General features: G+C 51.6%; 1 protein-coding gene across 2 annotated transcripts in view; it reads left to right on the top strand.

The window, feature by feature from the left end:
• Positions 1–12,138, top strand: part of LOC142313355 (intelectin-1-like) — an 88,917-nt gene that overhangs the window by 59,045 nt on the left and 17,734 nt on the right. For both annotated transcript variants that reach the window (XM_075352371.1, XM_075352370.1), the window contains exon 2: positions 9,585–9,656. In XM_075352371.1, coding sequence (XP_075208486.1) covers positions 9,593–9,656 — 64 coding nt within the window. In that variant the 5' untranslated portion in view covers positions 9,585–9,592. The remainder of the gene's footprint in view (positions 1–9,584; positions 9,657–12,138) is intronic.

Below are 12,138 nucleotides of genomic sequence, written 5' to 3'. Positions count from 1 at the left end.
AGCTGCTGGGAAATCTGGAGCTTGTGAACTCTTACCAGAGTTCACAGCTTCCAACCATCCTAACATCTGGGAACTCCAGAAACCTTTAAGTCTTCCTTAAAGGCTCCTTAAAGGTTTATGGGCCTCACAGCTGTTGAGAGATACAGTGGTTACCTGAGTTTACAGCCACCAAATCTCACGGCAGCTGTCAACCCCATCACAGCCTCCAGGTGTCCAAGAACGTTAAAGGCTCCCTTAAAGTTACCAGATTGACAGCTACCATGAGACTCAGCGGCTGAGAACTCTGGTAAAATAAATTTTACCAGAATTCACAACCAACGGGGTCTACTGGAAGCTGTGTGGCCTGGAAACATCAAAGGAACATTAAGGGAGTCTCCAGGTGTCCCAACAGCTGGGAACACCAGGAATCTTAAAGGCTCCCTTAAATTACTGGGTTGACAACTGCCATGTGACCCGGTGGCTGGGAACTCCAGTAACCTTAAAGTCTACCTAAGGTCACAGCTGGTGGCTCACACAGAGCATACTGTGAGAACTACCACAAGTGACCTCAGGTGATCTCAGTGCTGGACTGTTGGACTGCACTTCCACCATGACACACAGTCAGACAGTCCAGTACCAAGTTCATCTGAGGTCGCTTCTGGCAGCTCCCATGCTGTTATCAATTTGTTTCGGAGGCCGTGGTTAACAGTCATGTATCTAATGTCACCGATCACCATGGCCTCTAGATGTAACAGAGCCAGGACCATCGTGGGACGTTGTGGGGACTACATTGGATCTGTGAGGATGTCTTGGAGGTTAATAAATTGATGAAAGAGGGTGTGTTTTCTAAAATTCAAAATTAAGGATTTTTGTGTGTTTGTGTTTTTTTTCTTTTCACTTACTAGATTGGTATTGGGGGGTCTCATATACACCTCTCCATTTCCAACCCAGCTCACAGCTGACATCAACCCCATATGTTACCCTGACTGCCACTGCACCATGGCAATTGGGATGAGCTGGTTAAAACGATACAATTGGTGCATGTAATGGATGCACCAATTGTGGGGCGGCCGTGGCCTGCTATTTTTAGGCTGGGAAGGGCCCAATAACCATGGATCTTCCCAGCCTGAAAATATCAGTCCCCTGCTGTCTACTTTAACTGTGCTGGTTTTCACAAATAGACGGTGGACTGTACATCATTTTTTTTTTTCACTGCGCCTGCCCCTCCCAGTAATGCCAATAGCAAATATGGCTATGGCATTACTGTGGTTGGTAGGCAAGCTCTGCAAGTTTAGTAGCTAAAAATTAGGCACCAAACAGGTGGGGTAGGGGATTTGAAACTCACCAGGCAAATACCAAAATGCTTGACGACTTATGAATACCTTGTGTCACAAACCACCGGGGGGGTCACTCAGAAATCCCCCGCGCTGGCTACCAGTACGTCACAATCGGGGGGTAACAAGTGGGGGTCACCCCTCCTTTATACCTCCCGACCGACAGACAGAGCACGTGACGCGCTCTCTAGCGCCCCTCTTATAGTCAGGCCAATTATGGAATTGCCCGACAATAAGCAAGGGGGCCGCTATACTACTTATGCCGATTATTGAAGGGTCCCCAGTGAGAGTAGGGTATATATTCCCCCGACCTCCGCGGGCGGAATATATAAAACCTCCCCGGATCTCACTGGCCTCCCCACAATAATCCTTGGCACAACTCGCTGCCACCAACCGCTTCACGGTAACTATTAGCCGAACACACAGACGTGGGATTCAAGATCGAGATAACAGAACAGCCCAAGATTAATTATATAATTTAATCAGCCTAAAGCACACTAGAAACTACAATATATACAATAGGGAATCTACAGAATATACATATGTCAGAGTACAGTTACAGATAAAGCATGGTTTACAAACAGGTATGCAATTCAATCAGTTACCTTGTGCGTCTGGCCACAGGGGGGCGCTGTAGACCAGGTTTCCAGGAACTCCCACAGATGTTTCCTACACGTGACCCCCAGCGAAAGAACCCTGGAAAATGGCCGAAGTAGGGTTATCAACCTGGGCAAATCCAGGTCCCCTCCTACCTTAGTGACCTCAGAGGGAGCACTGCTCCACCCCTGGCTGGAGTTATGGACAAAATCCACACATGGAATATGGGCCATAACTTTGCCTGGGAGCGTCGTAAGCGGACATCAATGCTCTCATTGTGACAGTTATGAATTTAGCTACAGAATGAGAGGACTCATGACTTGTCTACTAGTTCCCCATTGGCTGATATCACGCCTGGGGTATTTCCCAAGCTCCCGCTCCCATAAAAAGGGGTGTGCCAGCATCGTCCGCATGCGGAGACACCATTTTTATGGTTGCCATATTTATCGGAAATATGGCTTGCGAGATATGAACCATTTTTTACTGGAGTCGTTCTGTCTGGATACTTCCAAGCTTGCTAACTAGATAGCAGCTCCTACCACAGGGTCACGGCAGGGAGTCATCCTGTGTCCATTGTTCCCACATCACCTAATTTCCATATCATAGGAGATGGCCATGGGATGTGACACCTTCACAGATGCTGGACATTGAGAACAAGAAGGGAGGGGGGCACTGTCAGGGAGTGATGAGCGATTATGACTGGAAGTCATAATTCATCTTCATATCCCGGGATTTGCCTCACACCTCCCCCCTTTTGAGGGCGCTAGGGGGCAGCACACTCCGGTGTTCCCCCGTGCGCCCGTCCGCGACCTCTCCTTGTCGGGACAGCCCGTCTGCGTTACCGTGGTCACGGCCCCTTTTGTGGCGAATGGTGAAGTTGTATTGCTGGAGCGCAAGGCTCCATCGCAACAATCGCCCATTCGTCCCAGAGACGGTGTGCAACCAGCTGAGGGGATTGTGGTCCGTCTCCACGATGAAGTGGCGCCCGTATAGATAGGGTTGCAGACGCTGCAGGGCCCACACTATGGCCAGGCATTCCTTCTCCATCGTGGAATAGGCCACTTCCCTTGGTAACAGCTTCCTGCTCAGGTACAAGACTGGGTGCTCTTGGCTCGCAGAGTCCACCTGGCTGAGCACCGCACCGAGGCCGAAGTCACTGGCGTCGGTCTGTACTACAAACGGCCGCGTGAAGTCGGCTGCCTGTAGCACGGGCGGGCTGGACAGGGCATCCTTTAGGGCCTGGAAGGCTGTCTCGCAGTCCATTGTCCAATCGACTGCAGAGGGCAGCTTCTTCTTGGTGAGGTCCGTCAAGGGCTTTGCCAGGCTACTATAGCGTGGAACAAACCTCCTATAGTACCCGGCGGTCCCTAAGAAGGACATCACCTGCTTCTTGGTCCTGGGGGTGGGCCAGGATGCGATGGCCTCCACTTTCTCAGGCTCGGGCTTCAGTGTTCTCCCGCCTACCCGGTGACCGAGGTACTGGACCTCGCTCATGGCCAGCTGACACTTTCCCGGCTTGATGGTCAAACCTGCCCGGTGGATCCGCCTGAGCACCTGTGCTAGATGCTCTAGGTGGTCCTCCCAGGTGGGACTGAAGACGGCAATGTCATCCAGGTACGCGGCCGCGTACCCTTCAAGTCCCTTGAGCAGGGTGTTGACCATCCGCTGGAAAGTGGCAGGGGCATTCCTCATCCCGAATGGCATTACCGTGGACTCGTATAGTCCAAATGGGGTAATAAAGGCAGAGCGTTCCCTGGCCTTGCGAGTCAGGGGGATCTGCCAATATCCCCGGCTCAGGTCCATGATGGTCAGGTACTGAGCCCCGGCCAACTGATCGAGCAGGTCATCGATGCGTGGCATTGGGTACGCATCGGCGACCGTGACAGCATTGAGCCCCCTGTAGTCCACGCAGAACCGAGTGGTTCGGTCCTTCTTAGGGACGAGGACTACAGGCGAGGCCCAAGCGCTGTTGGATGCCTGGATCACCCCCAGCTTCAGCATCTCGTCAATCTCCTGGCGCATGTGTTGCTGCACCTCCAGGGAGACCCGATATGCTGAACGCCGGATCGGGGGATGATCCCCAGTGTCCACGTGATGGACAGCCAAGTCAGTCCTTCCGGGCTGGTTGGTAAACAACCCCCGGAAGGGGAGGAGGGTGGCCCACAGCTGGGACCGTTGGTCCTCCAAGAGCTGGTGGCCAACCTCCACATCCTCAATGGATCCGCCTGCCCTAACCTGGGCTAGCATATCCAAGAGGGTTTCCGCTTCTCCCTCCTCGGGCAGGTTGCACACGGGGAGCGCACATGCCTCCCGCTCATGATGTGCCTTCATCATGTTCACATGGAAGGGCTTCCGCCTTCCACGGGCAGGGTCCAGGGTGACCAGGTACGTCACAGGGTTGAGCTGCTGGTACACGAGGTATGGGCCTTCCCAGGCTGCCTGAAGCTTGTCCTGTGGTACGGGGACCAGTACCCACACCTTTTGACCCACTTGGTAGGTCCTCTCACAAGCGTTCTGGTCGTACCAACGCTTCTGATCGGCCTGGGCTTGAGCCATATTGTCGTGTACCAGTTGCGTCAAGGCCTGCATTTTGTCCCGGAAGCGCATGACATACTCGATAACCGACACTCCAGGGGTGGCCAAATCCCCTTCCCAAGCCTCTTTCACCAGAGCCAGGGGGCCCCGCACACGTCGCCCGTACAGGAGCTCAAACGGTGAGAATCCTGTTGAGGCCTGTGGAACCTCCCGGTAAGCAAATAACAGGTGTGGGAGATACTGCTCCCAGTCACGCCCATGGGAGTCGACCAACATCTTAAGCATCTGCTTTAAGGTGCCATTAAACCGCTCGCACAGGCCATTAGTCTGTGGATGGTACGGGCTGGCCACCAGATGTCGCACCTGGACTTGCTTACAGAGGGCCTCCATCAGCTGGGACATGAATTGGGTCCCCCGGTCAGTGAGCATTTCCTGGGGAAAACCCACTCGGGAGAAAATCTCCAGCAATGCGGTGGCCACCTTGTCAGCCCGAATGGACGACAAGGCCACTGCTTCTGGGTACCGGGTGGCATAGTCCACTACCGTCAGTATGAAGCGTTTCCCGGAGCTGCTGGGGATGGCCAGCGGGCCGACCAGATCCACAGCCACCCTCCTGAAAGGCTCATCGATGATTGGCAGAGATACTAGTGGGGCTTTGGGGTGTGGCCCCGCCTTCCCCACTCTCTGACAGGTTTCACACGAACGGCAGTAGGCAGCCACATCGGCCCCCATTTTTGGCCAGTAGAAATGCTGGTTTAACCTGGCCTTGGTCTTAGCGATCCCTAGGTGTCCGGCCATCGGAATCTCATGTGCGATCCACAACAACTCCGTCCGGAACGGATAGGGTACCACCAACTGTCGGTCCCTGGGCCACGCCTCCGGTGAACCCTGCTGGACCGTGGCCCGGTACAGCCGTCCTTGGTCCCAGACCACTCGCTCCGGGTCCGAGTCCGAGGGAGGCTGTGCCGCCTGCTCCTTAAGAGCTTTCAGGCTGTCGTCAGCTTCTAACGCTGCCTGAAACCCCTGACTAGATGTGGCCAGAATCGACGAGACTGTCACATCTTCGGTCAGTACCCCGGGACCTGTGTCCTGGCCTCCACCTGACTCGGCTGCCACTGGGTCAGAAGGGGAAGAGCTATCGGACCTCTGGGAGGCCCCTTGGCTTCCAGCACTCCCACTGCGGGTGACAGCGGCCACAGCCGCTGCGACCGTGGGTCGTGCCTGCTCCTCCTCCGTTCCTGACCAAGTCGCCGGTTCAGGCAGACCTACCTGGCTTCCTGACACCCCGGTTGTGGGGGAACCATGCACCGAGATCTTACCTGGGAGCACTTCCGCTCCTGGACCGGCCCCAATCTCACCTGCCTGTTCCCCTCCTGCAGCAACAGAACCCCGCTGTGAAATCTCTGGGGACCCCACATTTGCTGTGGTAGCCCCCACCCCACACACTGGTCCTCCCCCTGCAGCACCCTGCTCTCTGCTTATCCCTGCAGAGGGCAACAGATCCCAGCTCACAGGCTGATTACTTGTAGAGGCATTGTCACACCTTTCTCTGACCCCCTCCCCTGTCACAGCTGCAGCTGTGTGTGTGTCTATGGTGTCTATGCAAGCAGAAATATCAGAGTTCACTCCCTCCTCCCTTACATCATTCATAGATAACACATTAACATTGTCCGGAGGCATGTCAGTACTGGCTGAAGGTTCAGCCCTTGGTTGGGGCCCAAACTGGGAGGTTATCTGCCCCAAATCTGTCCCAAGTAGCACGTTTGCGGGGATCCGATCAGTTACCCCCACCTCCCTCACCCCTCGCCCTGCGCCCCAGTCCACATAAATGTCAGCAACAGGCAGCGCCGGGTCAATGCCTCCAATCCCGGAGACAGCGAGGGTTTTTCCCGGGATCAAGTCTTGGGGGGACACCATCTCAGGCCGCACCAGAGTCACCTCTGAGGCGCTGTCTCGCAGTCCCATGGTCACAGACCGGCCGACGGTGACAGGTTGGAAGCTGTCCAGGGACCTACCACCACCCCCACCCACACAATACACCTTGGGCGGCCCTTGGGACGGGGACGGAGCCGGGGCCTTGGGACGCTGAGGGCACATGGCCTTGAAGTGTCCAGGTAAGTTGCACTGGTGGCACAGTCTTGGTTCTGCCACGGGCCTGGAGAGGGGAGGTGAGGGGGACACCCCCTGCAGTCTAGGGGCAGGTGGGGCAGTCGCAGAGTTCATCTTACCCCCTCTCCAGGTGCTGCTGGTGGCTGCTCTCCTGGCCTCAGGAGCCCGATTGTTGGTGTAGTCATCGGCCAGGGCAGCTGTAGCCGTGGATCCCTTTGGCTTCTGGTCTCGGATGAACTGGCGGAGATCCTCAGGGCAGTTCCACAAGAGTTGCTCCGTGATGAACAAGTCCAGGATCTCCGGTCCGGTGGAAAGCTGCAGGCCTTGGGTCCAGTGGTCGGCAGCTCGGGCAAGTGCCCGCCGGTGGTCAGCCCAGGAGTCCTTTGGTCCCTTTTGCAGGGTCCGGAACTTCTTGCGGTAGGACTCCGGAGTGAGGTTGTACTGTTGGATCAGGGCCCGCTTGATGGTGTCGTAGCCCTGATCTGCCTCAGCAGGCAAGTCCCCAAGGATATCCAGGGCCTTACCCCTTAAACGGGGGGTCAGGTATTTGGCCCACTGGTCCTTGTCCAGATGGTGCTGCAGGCAAGTCCGTTCAAAAGCAGTCAAGAAAGAGTCCAAGTCTCCATCCTTCTCCAGCACTGGGAAGTCCTCAACACGGACCTTTGGAAGTTTGGTGTCTTGAAGGTCACGTGTGGCTGATGAGGGCCGGAGCTGAGCTAGCTGCAGCTGGTAGTCACGCTCTGCCTGGCGCTCTTCACGTGCTGCTTGCCGCTCCGCAGCCTCACGCACTGCTTGCCGCTCCGCAGCCTCAGCGTCACGCGCTGCCTGTCGCTCACGCTCGGCCATGAGTATCTCGTAGGTATCCCGGTCTCCAGCCTGGAGAAGGGCCATAGCCATTTGAAGAAGGCTATCCGAGCCTCCCAGGCTCGGTGGAATGGCACGTGGTGATCTGCGGCCCGCTGCGGAGCCTGGTGCTTCACTGTCCATTGCAGAGCGGAGGGCTGGCATCTGGCTCGTTGAGGACCCTTGGGTGAGCTGCTCCTCATCTTGTCCATAATTGCCAGGTTGGGCGCTGTCCTCTGCAGAACGGTTTTCTGGCGTCGAGCTCCTGGAGGGCTCGTGGACGACCTCCTCATCGTCTCTGGCCTGAGCATCGGCCATTCCTTTGGCTTTGCTCCTGGTGCTCTCAGCCATTGTTGCAGACTTTGGTCACTGACACAGAACTGACACCTGATGCCTCCACACACCTTACAGTATCTGCACTCTGACACTCTAGTGTTGAGCTAGTCTGAAGACCCCAGCAGCCACAGCTGCTGCAGGCAGTCTTTAGTGTCTGGGAGTATGGGTCTCACACTCACACACACTATTATCTCGATCCCACCGCTATGCCACCAATATGTCACAAACCACCGGGGGGGTCACTCAGAAATCCCCCGCGCTGGCTACCAGTACGTCACAATCGGGGGGTAACAAGTGGGGGTCACCCCTCCTTTATACCTCCCGACCGACAGACAGAGCACGTGACGCGCTCTCTAGCGCCCCTCTTATAGTCAGGCCAATTATGGAATTGCCCGACAATAAGCAAGGGGGCCGCTATACTACTTATGCCGATTATTGAAGGGTCCCCAGTGAGAGTAGGGTATATATTCCCCCGACCTCCGCGGGCGGAATATATAAAACCTCCCCGGATCTCACTGGCCTCCCCACAATAATCCTTGGCACAACTCGCTGCCACCAACCGCTTCACGGTAACTATTAGCCGAACACACAGACGTGGGATTCAAGATCGAGATAACAGAACAGCCCAAGATTAATTATATAATTTAATCAGCCTAAAGCACACTAGAAACTACAATATATACAATAGGGAATCTACAGAATATACATATGTCAGAGTACAGTTACAGATAAAGCATGGTTTACAAACAGGTATGCAATTCAATCAGTTACCTTGTGCGTCTGGCCACAGGGGGCGCTGTAGACCAGGTTTCCAGGAACTCCCACAGATGTTTCCTACACGTGACCCCCAGCGAAAGAACCCTGGAAAATGGCCGAAGTAGGGTTATCAACCTGGGCAAATCCAGGTCCCCTCCTACCTTAGTGACCTCAGAGGGAGCACTGCTCCACCCCTGGCTGGAGTTATGGACAAAATCCACACATGGAATATGGGCCATAACTTTGCCTGGGAGCGTCGTAGGCGGACATCAATGCTCTCATTGTGACAGTTATGAATTTAGCTACAGAATGAGAGGACTCATGACTTGTCTACTAGTTCCCCATTGGTTGATATCACGCCTGGGGTATTTCCCAAGCTCCCGCTCCCATAAAAAGGGGTGTGCCAGCATCGTCCGCATGCGGAGACACCATTTTTATGGTTGCCATATTTATCGGAAATATGGCTTGCGAGATATGAACCATTTTTTACTGGAGTCGTTCTGTCTGGATACTTCCAAGCTTGCTAACTAGATAGCAGCTCCTACCACAGGGTCACGGCAGGGAGTCATCCTGTGTCCATTGTTCCCACATCACCTAATTTCCATATCATAGGAGATGGCCATGGGATGTGACACCTTCACAGATGCTGGACATTGAGAACAAGAAGGGAGGGGGGCACTGTCAGGGAGTGATGAGCGATTATGACTGGAAGTCATAATTCATCTTCATATCCCGGGATTTGCCTCACACCTTGCTATTCGTGTAATTAACGAATAGTGCCGAGTATATTCACTTATCACTAATTGTCAAATGCTTTAAGTATGCAATAAGTGAATGATATAACAATCCTTCATTCTCTTGATGTAGTGGTTCTGGAATAGCAGTGCTCAGCAGCCAACACTAACAAAAGAGACCTCTGGGCAGCAACATAGCGCCTCCTTTTCTTTTGAGCTACGGTTGAAATATCCCCTTGTGTTCATTATACAAATACAGCTACTACATAGACTCAGTTTGTATTGTTTTTATAAGTACTGTATGTTTTATGATGTATGTTATATAATATTCCTTGTTTCTGTGCTTCTATCTTTCTCCAAGGTTGAAAAATGTTGGTGTACAGCATCTTAATCATCTCTTTGGCACTTGCTGGAGTAAACTGTGACATATGTAGTGAGTACTAGTCATAAAAATGTAATCATACATTTGTAAATGTTCCTTTATTGATAATTAAATATGATATGCCAGCTCTCTGGAACATCTTTTCTTTCAACACACAGTTGTGCTATTATTCTGTTATTCCATTTAAACTTAATAAAAGGAATTACAGATGGATGTTACTATACCCTTTGTCACTATGGTGCATCCAATCATAGTCACTATGGTGCATCCAATCATAGTCACTATGGTGCATCCCATCATAGTCATTAAGGTGCATCCCACCATTGTCACTAAGGTGTGTCCCGTCATAGTCATTAAGGTGCATCCCACCATAGTCACTAAGGTGTGTCCCATCATAGTCATTAAGGTGCATCCCATCATAGTCACTATGGTGCATCCAATCATAGTCACTATGGCGCATCCCATCATAGTCACTATGGTGCATCCCATCATAGTGATTAAGGTGCATCCCACCATTGTCACTAAGGTGTGTCCCGTCATAGTCATTAAGGTGCATCCCACCATAGTCACTAAGGTGTGTCCCATCATAGTCATTAAGGTGCATCCCATCATAGTCACTATGGTGCATCCAATCATAGTCACTATGGCGCATCCCATCATAGTCACTATGGTGCATCCCATCATAGTGATTAAGGTGCATCCCACCATTGTCACTAAGGTGTGTCCCGTCATAGTCATTAAGGTGCATCCCACCATAGTCACTAAGGTGTGTCCCATCATAGTCATTAAGGTGCATCCCATCAAAGTCACTATGGTGCATCCAATTATAGTCACTATGGCGCATCCCATCATAGTCACTATGGTGCATCCCATCATAGTCACCATTGTGGATCCCATGATAGTCCCTATGGTGCATCCCATCATAGTCCCTATGGTGCATCCTATCATAGTCACTATAGTGCATCCCATCACAGTACCTATGGTGCGTCCCACCATAGTCACTATGATGCGTCCCATCATAGTCATTAAGGTGCATCCCACCATAGTCACTAAGGTGTGTTCCATCATAGTCATTAAGGTGCATCCCATCATAGTCACTATGGTGTATCCAATCATAGTCACTATGGCGCATCCCATCATAGTCACTATGGTGCATCCCATCATAGTCACCATGGTGGATCCCATCATAGTCCCTATGGTGCATCCCATCATAGTCCCTATGGTGCATCCTATCATAGTCACTATGGTGCATCCCATCACAGTCACTATGATGTGTCCCATCATAGTCATTAAGGTGCATCCCACCATAGTCACTAAGGTGTGTCCCATCATAGTCATTAAGGTGCATCCCACCATAGTCACTAAGGTGTGTCCCATCATAGTCATTAAGGTGCATCCCATTATAGTCACTATGGTGCGTCCCATCATAGTCATTAAGGTGCATCCCATTATAGTCACTATGGTGCGTCCCATCATAGTCATTAAGGTGCATCCCATCATAGTCACTAAGATGTGTCCCATCATAGTCATTAAGGTGCATCCCATCATAGTCATTAAGGTGCATCCCACCATAGTCACTAAGGTGTGTCCCATCATAGTCATTAAGGTGCATCCCACCATAGTCACTAAGGTGTGTCCCATCATAGTCATTAAGGTGCATCCCATTATAGTCACTATGGTGCGTCCCATCATAGTCATTAAGGTGCATCCCATTATAGTCACTATGGTGCGTCCCATCATAGTCATTAAGGTGCATCCCATCATAGTCACTAAGATGTGTCCCATCATAGTCATTAAGGTGCATCCCATCATAGTCATTAAGGTGCGTCCCATCATAATCACCACTAATTGGACAGTGTCAGAATGTTTAGTGACACAAACTTTTGACGAGACGTTTTAAAATAAGCAAATCCTATCCCATAAACTAGGCCCTTATTCTTCAAAGTGTGTATATCAGAACTTTGGCGTAAATTGCTTTGAAAATTCACAAAACTTACCAACTTTTGGTGTTTTTACAACAGTTTCACCCATCTCCGCCAGAATGGGTGGCATTAGGATGTTACAGGGGTAAGAAAGGGGCATGATGCCATAGCTTGAATTAGACAAGCTGTGGTGTTCCCTACCCCAGAGATCATACTTTAGTCCCCGACTAAAGAAAGATTTATAGCAAGGCATAAAGAGGCGCGTGCCACCTGTTAGATACTCCTGATTCATTGAGAGTAATGCGCCTCCTAATGTGCTACATATGTGCCAAACTCTATATGCAACTCAAGCTTGTGATGCTTTACACTACGTCAAGAAATGTACTCTAATCATGCAAATTTGTACTGTAAATTACAATGAATTTACTTTTGGCCTTGCCCCCACTTCCTTAAGCTTTGTACACTTTTTAAACCGTCCTCGTAGCTTTCCTGGACTGGTATAGCAATACCATAAGTGTCAACTATGAACTATGGTGACATTTCAACCACAATTCTGGCAAAAATGGACAAATTGGACCAAAGTTTCCTTCGTTTAACAGGCATGATATACT

Source organism: Anomaloglossus baeobatrachus, chromosome 5 (assembly GCF_048569485.1).
Source record: "Anomaloglossus baeobatrachus isolate aAnoBae1 chromosome 5, aAnoBae1.hap1, whole genome shotgun sequence".
In the NCBI taxonomy this organism is placed as follows: domain Eukaryota; kingdom Metazoa; phylum Chordata; class Amphibia; order Anura; family Aromobatidae; genus Anomaloglossus; species Anomaloglossus baeobatrachus.
This window is presented reverse-complemented; position numbering and strand designations above follow the sequence as displayed.